This window comes from Hordeum vulgare, chromosome 6H (assembly GCF_904849725.1).
Source record: "Hordeum vulgare subsp. vulgare chromosome 6H, MorexV3_pseudomolecules_assembly, whole genome shotgun sequence".
NCBI lineage: Eukaryota > Viridiplantae > Streptophyta > Magnoliopsida > Poales > Poaceae > Hordeum > Hordeum vulgare.
This window is the reverse complement of record NC_058523.1, coordinates 543,259,207-543,266,957: the sequence shown is the minus strand read 5'-3', so window position 1 is coordinate 543,266,957 and position 7,751 is coordinate 543,259,207. Positions and strand designations below refer to the sequence as shown.

General features: G+C 49.9%; 1 protein-coding gene across 1 annotated transcript; it reads right to left on the bottom strand.

Moving 5' to 3' along the window:
• Window positions 1-2,790: 2,790 nt before the first annotated feature.
• On the bottom strand, window positions 2,791-3,973 carry LOC123403170. The gene has a single exon (XM_045097128.1). The coding sequence runs from the start codon at window positions 3,708-3,710 to the stop codon at window positions 3,159-3,161; it is 552 nt and encodes a 183-aa protein (XP_044953063.1). The 5' UTR covers window positions 3,711-3,973; the 3' UTR covers window positions 2,791-3,158.
• Between the last annotated feature and the right edge of the window lie 3,778 nt (window positions 3,974-7,751).

Below are 7,751 nucleotides of genomic sequence, written 5' to 3'. Positions count from 1 at the left end.
GACGGACAAGGATGAGCAACATGCCATCGACGACCACGACAATGAATAATAGGATAGTACATAGTACGTAAGATTTTCTTTTGCATCACTGTATGAATCTAGTGAATGAAATATGAGAGAGTTGGATGTGGACGAGTAAATTTGAGGACTGGCCGGTCAGTACTCGCGGACGCGTTCTCGGGCGTTTGAGGGCTCACACATGCAAACCGTGGTTGTAGAGCATCTACAACCGGAGCCCTTATACCCGTCTCGAACGTTCGGATAGGCCGTCTGGTCAGGGCTCAGTCATGAAAAATTAACCTAACCGGACACCCTAAACGGGCCTGAAATGCCCGGCCTGACCACCCCTCATATCCAGCCCAAATATGGAGCGGCTATTTGGGCTGGATATTGGAGAGCCAGGGCGTGTCCGGACACGCGCCACGTCAACCCGACCCACCACATACCCCACAAATACCCCATTCCGGAAACCCTAGACATCCGACACTTCACTATTCATCCACTCCAATTCCAATCCCCCATCCTCCGATCCGATGGTCGGCGGTGGAAGCAGTTACGACGGATCGAACGTCGATGTGGAGGAGGTGGCCGCCCACATCATATTGCGCTGGTCACTTCAGGACCAAGGCAGCCCCGACAGGTGCAGATCTTCATCATCTAATGTACAACCCCGTCCTAGGTAGGCCTAGGGAAGCAGGTCAGTAGGCCTACCCCTAATGTACAACCCCGTCAGGGCGCACGAGGACGCCGGAGTATGAGGCGCGTACAACCCACCGCGAGCAACAACGTGCGATGGAGAGGGGGAGGCACTGGTCACGCGGTGTTCGTCCTCGAGTGCACCGATCGACACCGAGGACACGCCCCTCTGGGCATCCTGCATCGCTCGCTGAAGACGACGGAGACGGATGCGCGTCACATACGCCGCAAGAATGTCGACGCGCTCCGACCGGCCATCCAGTTATCGGAGCACGATGCAGCGAAAGAGGCGGCATGGAAGGTGAAAGCGGCCCACCACGTGAAGGAGCAGGACCGCGTGCTCCGCACGCTGTGCGGCATGCGGTGCAGCTCCAACGAAGACGACTGCGATGCCTCCATCTCCGGCTCCAATGACGACGACGAGGAGGCTCCATCGTATGCCGACGCTTACATGGAGGAGGGACATAGCCGCGTGAATGACCGAAAGAGGAAAGCGGTGGCGGGAAATGGCGATTTCCTCCACTCTTCCCAATTTTGTTTATATCCTCTATTCTTAAATAGCTACAACCCACTAGCTAAGTTTCCTCTTCATGCAACAATACCACATCATCAAGTCATGCAGGAAGGCATAAGTTGTTTTTTTCATTAAATCATGTAAGGAAGTTTTATATTTGTTTTTGCATTAATTTTAGTTTTCTATCACTTATTCATACATTTTTTAATAAAGTTTCGCCGCAACGCGCGAGACATCGTCTAGTTTTAATTATGTTCGATAGTTTGTAGTTTGGATTTTCCAATAAACTGCTTCTTTTGTTCGGCCATGCAATCTGATTCGATGAATTGTGTTTGATCTACTATATTTATGTAGCGTTGCATGAATGGTATGGATATGAGGATTCGTATATGAGACATGCGAATGTGGAAGGCAACAAATAAGGTACGGCCGGTCTATTTTCGCGGACGTATGAACACCCATAATAACAAGTTTCGACTGTAAATGGGAAAGTGCTCTTCTACACTCGACCTCAAATGAGCCCGAGTAAACAGTAAATTCGAAAAATATTTTAAAAAGTTCAATTAAATCTGACTTTTTACAGCAAACTTTGACATATATTTTAATAGCTTGTAAAATTTCAGTACGGAATCATATTTTTTAAAGTCTTGGCAAAAATGATAATGCTCCAAAATCATTTTGAAAGTGTCTTTTTCAAAGTCTTGATTTTTTTTGCCATGACTTTCACAAATGCGATTTCATGATGAAATTTTACGAGCACTTAGAACATTTTTGAAAGTTTGCCCCAGAAATACAGTTTTTTCTAAACATTTTTATAATATTTTGTGAATTTACTATTCACACGATTAATTTAAGCTCGGAGGCAAAAAACATCACCATCCTGTAAATGCTCTAAGTATTGGTGAGCAGCCCGGCAACTGATTTCTGGCCAAGAAATACACCGATCAAGTACCACCGACTTTTCAACATCATCTTCTTGTGCAATTTCAAGATTTGGAAGGGGTCCCAACCGCTACGCCGTTCCTCAAGGGCCAACACTAAAATAATATATACCACTGCTCTAAAAGAACAGTAAAATGCCACGGATAAAAAAAAGATACAATACTACTGTACTTAAAATATCACGAGCAGGACGAAGAAAAGTCCCCAGTTCATCAGTTTTGTGCGCCATGAAATTTCTTCAGTATCGGAGAATTTCTCTGGTGTGCTGTAAACTGCAGGCCGGATCAAAATAATCGTGGAGTGCCACTTCACAAGCAGGGAAAGAATAGGAAACATCCTCGGTTCATCAGTTGGGCGCGCCATGAAATTCCACAGAAATCTCGTTGGAATCAGGGGGTTTCTCCTGTGCTGCAGGTTGGTGGCCTGATCCGGCCGGCTGGAGGCACGGGTGACGGGTGCCGCCCGCGTGACGGGGGCAAGCGACGGCGAGACGCCACTGATCTCTTGCAGTTGCAGAGCTTATCCGAAACCAAAACAGGGGCGAGACCAGAAACGGAAACAGAAGCAGAAAGAAAGTTGTTGAGGCACACAAAGGATGGATAAGGCCCCCGTCACGGAACAGATGAGATGCATGCATGTATCTGTCTCCAATTTGTCACTCATGTAGTATTGATGTATATCCAGAACCAAAATCAAGGGCTATACACAACGGGCAGAGAGCTCACTCTATGTACAAGTGGAGCAGAGAGGACGAACTCACTCTATGTGCAGCGGAGCGGGGAGGAAGAAGACGCTCACTCTATGTACAGTATCTACAGGCTTCAGGCTAGCTAATAGACTAGGCCGGGATCGAATTGGGTATTAAAACTCCAACCTTCCGGCCTGATCTCCACCGATCTTCCTTCTATACAGCGACCGGAATTATTCGGGGAATTTCTTTCCTATGTACACACAGTATGTTCAGTATGTGCTATAGCCTATAGCGGCATGTCGACGGTGTTGTTCTTTACTGGCTGCTGCGGCCGGCCATGCGGGAGGCTGCCGAGAGCCGGCTGGGCCTGGGCTTTTGCCCGGCGCGTTGCAGGTCCACGCGCTTCCGGTGCTGCAGCTGCTGCACTGCGGGGGACGGCGCCAGCGCCCTGCGCGCCCAGTGCCCGCTCCCCATGGGGGCGCGCCGCGCCAGCCCGCTGTCCGGGCGCATAGAGCAGCCGCTGCCTCCGGAGACGAGCTGCGCGAACGGGCTGGCCGTGCGCCTCGACGGCGGCGAAGGCGGGGAGGATGGCTTGCTGCAGCTGCCGGCGGCCGGGGCCTCCTGCTTGCGCTCCTTGTGGAGGCTGCAGCGGAAGGAGCCCGGGTGGTTCGTCGGGGAGCACATGCAGGAGGAACGACGGATCTTGGGGGCGGCGGTGGGCGAGGAGGGGGGAGACGAGACGCTGACGGACTTGATCGTCGAGCCGCCGGCGGAGAGGTTGACACGGGAGAGAGATGCGCGTTGGTAGTTGGGAATGGGACTCAAAAGGACGGGGCCGCTGGGCCGAGATGCTGCCGCCGTCGACATGATCAGGGATTTGTTTGGGAGGTGGAGGGGCGGTGGGTTTGGTATGTCAGTTGAGCTCCGGTGGTTCGCTACCCGCCGGTTTTGGTAAACTTAGATGTGCGCCGGTTAGCCGCAATTTATAGGCCGCGAAGGTAGAGATGATGGGCAGTTCGGTAAATTCTTGGGCGTTAATAACCTGGTGTTTGGCCGAGTTAATTATACCTCTGGTTAATTATGGGCGTGATGCTGTGGGCGTCTGTCGTGTGGCGCCGGGCGGCAGCACACGGGAATCGGTCAATTTCAGTGTCAAATTTGATTTGAATTTCAGTGTCAAATTCAGGTTTTCGGGCGCATGCCAGCTTGATTTGAATACCAATTTCAGTGCCTAATTCCTGGTCAATTTCTTGCATTACAAACAGCAGGAGCACAGTTCGGCCGGAATTCGGCAATGCCGATGTGATTCCTGCGTGCAGCCGTCCGTTTCTCGTTCGCTTTCCTCTCCTGTCCTGGCTCGCAGTTGGCATGTTTGTTTTACTGCGAACGGCCGGACGTGGAAAGATGATGATCGACAAGCTCCCCTCTCGGTACCTGCGTCGGTGAATGGCTAAATTAATCCTCGCAAAGTTAATTACTCGGGCTTAATTACAGCCTTGTGCTGCTACATGCATCCTGGCCACATACACCTGCATGTAGGATCGTCGGTTACCCACCCAACACAGTGAGCATTTGGGCATGATCGCTACTCCAAAGCAAAGGGCCGGTGGGTATTTCAGTTGAGCTTCCGGTGGGTCGCTGTGTGTTTGGTTACGTTGACAATCAAGCCTGACCCCGCTAGCTTGGTTCTAGTGAGCCGGTTTGAACAGATACAGGTAAAAAGACATTAGATACATATAGTTTGGTTCTCTGCATGTACATTAGTTGTATGAGACAATCATTTTTGACCCGGCGTTTGATTGCCTGCATTGCATTAGGCGCACATATGACATGGTGTTTGGTTGTAACCTGCATAAGTTGTTGTCACCACTTCTAACTAGTGGTAAACTTATCGTACACAATCTGAACATGTAGTGCCAACTAATTAAACAAATGACAGTTCATCCTAACTACTATTAAATGACAGAATAAATTATTAAAAGCCATTGTCTAAATAGGGAATAGTTCATCAGTGTTGCTACTATCAGATCTTCCTCTTCATCTTCCTCTTCTTTTGCTTCCCTTGCTTCTTCTTCTTCCTCTTCTTCAAATCATGCACTAATCTCTGTTAAGCTACATTGCTCTGTCCACTCCAACCTTTTGTTCTTTCAAGCGTTATTGTCAAATGCCTCCACATCATGGTCGGAGCTAACAACATGGTCAGGCTCGACATCTTCCTCCTCACGCACGGTTTCATCAAAGCGACGGTAGAGGATCCAGCTATGCAGAATGCAACAAGCAAGAACAAGCTTAACCTGAATGGGGTATTGGTAGAATGACTTCTGATCCAGGATCTTAAACCTATTCTTCAGAGCCCCAAATACCCTCTCAACAGTTACTCTAAGGCTGGAGTGTCTGAGATCAAACAGCTCCTATGCAGTCCTAGGATAATTCCTACAACTGAACTCGTTGAGATGGTACCTGGTTTTTCTAAAGGGTGGAAGAACACTCGGTCGACATGCATAGCCAGCATCTCCAAAGTAGAACTGTCCGTCGGGGATGTTGATCCCATCAGGTCGAGTCATGCTGTCATTGAGAATGTTAGCATCATGTGCTGACCCTCCCAGCCAGCCAACACATATGTGAACATCAGATCAAAGTCAACAGCAGCAAGCACATTCTGGCTTGTGTAGTGCTTCCTCCCCCCTGCATGCTGCAGACTGTGACCTAGGAACTCTGACAGTGACATGAGTACCATCTATTGCCCCGATGCAATCCTAAAAATGGCATCACAAGCTTGTGTTAGTGCTCAACGTGAACAATACAAGCATATCAAGTCATGAAAAATGTATATTGTTAATGCTCACCTTGAAGTATGGATACCATCTTTGACTTCCTCGAATCTTGGGTGGAGTTCGATCAGATGGTCTCCTGATCATCTCTCCTCTAAGCTCCCCAACAGCAAAAAGCACCTGCTTGAAGTACCGAGAGGTGGTCTCCATTGATCTCCTGAACGTGTTGTGAATGACACTCAACCTCCGGTTATGGCCGTCAACATGGAGGAACACTCTTCCACACAGGTATTGATGTTATCTTGTAGGAGCCCCCTGATCCCGAAGGTCTTGACAAGCATGGCAAATGATGCTATTTTCATTCGAAGCATCCGTAGAGTCTCGACGTCATTGCAGTTGTAGATGTAGTTCAGATTTTGGATCCTCTCCTGATCCCGAATAAACATTGCACCATAACGGATCAAAGTCTCGCAACACGACGAAGAGCTCTCTGGTGCATGAACATGACCCATGTCTGAATCACACTTATGAGTGCTGCTGCCTGAAATATCAGACTCATCCGTGCGTCCATAACCTAGTCGACAGTGACGGTTCGTTCAGTGGGAAATCGATCCTACAGCTTGCCTAACGGCCTAACCACCGACCTAACAAAGGGGGGAGGGGGTGCTGGTTACCGGCATCGGAGACGAGGACGGCGTTGGGGAGCCATGGCCAACAGCAAGGGGAGCACCAAATCCGCCGCAAACGCCCCCGCCTTTTCCACCGCCGCCGCCTCTAGCGCAGATCTGAAATCGCAGCGTCGCCGATGGTGAGGCAGTACGGAAGAAAGCGACTATGGGTGAGCGAGTGGAAAGGAGGGTGAGGCTAATTTGGCGCCGGGACGACGCGCTAGATTTCCCATCTCCCGTCACCCCCCCTCGTCCTCGCGTCGCACCCGCCCGTGCAACCTCACGCCGCACTCAGCCTGACTCACGAGAAACTGCCGATTCGAGCGTTTTCAGCGAGTGAGGCTCTGGGCTGCTTTGAGAAGCGTGCCATGCAGGCTTGACAGTGAAATCAGGCAATCAAACAAGTCTATTCCTTCATGTGCGGGTCTGGTTGGGCTCGATACGGAACCAAACGCGCCCCTAGTGTTTCTTTTTTCCTGGACTGGAGCGCAGATCCAGTGCCAGACCAACATTGTTCATGTCATGGCCGCAGCACACACCTAGATATAACAGCAGGTTGACGTTATATTAATCATGCTTTTATGCGTGTTCGTAAGGTTGTGGATGCATCTGTCCATGTCCTCGCATAAATTGTCTACAACGTTTCTTTTTTATAAAAAAGAAGTGCTACATAATTGCAGAGTTGATCATGGAACAAAACTTTGAGAAGGACCGTGTGGATTAGTGCAAGGGTCTGCTTCGATCTGAGGCGGGATACGAACTCGATGCCGCATTTAGAAAGACACTCGGTGATACGTTTTGAAAGAGGAATATCTCGTCAGTCCTTTTATCCGAAAACATCCAAGGTCCGTGTAGTGTACAACTGGACAATCTAAGCCAGGCCCGACCCAAGCTCGATCTAGTGTCACAAGTGAAGCAAACAAGATCATACGGTCCATAACTGTCCGACACCATATCCTTAGTCACCCGGAAGAAGCTGGGTTTGGTAAGAGAGCATCTACAACCAGACCTCACAAATCCAGACCGTTCGGCTATTGTCCGGTCATAAAAAAAATCAATTCAGATGAGTTTCTTAAACCAGCCTCAAACGTTCAGGCTGACCGACACCCCATTTCCAGCATAAATATAGGGCAAAAATAAAAAAGCACGAGCACGTCCGCCACGTCAGACTAATGGCTTGGTCCCATGCGGACTCCTCGGAAAACCCGACGGTCCGGTGGGCACCTGAACCGTCGGCGTGATGTGAACGCCGCGTGGTGCCATTCCTGGATCAGGGCCGGCTACTTAATTAAGCCGTCCGGCGTCCCCAGCCTAGCACATCTGCTTTCTTCCTCTCTTCGTCGTCGTCCGAGCACTTTCCTCTCCGACCCTGCCAGCCATGCCACCACGCCGTCGGTATTACACGATCCAGCATCGTCTCTTCCTCCTTCAGCAGGTCTGCATTCGAAGGGAAGCGGGGTTACCTCTGA

Coding starts and splice junctions, on each gene's coding strand:
- LOC123403170 (XM_045097128.1), bottom strand. CDS start 3,710: ATGTCGACGGCGGCAGCATCTCGGCCCAGCGGCCCCGTCCTTTTGAGT.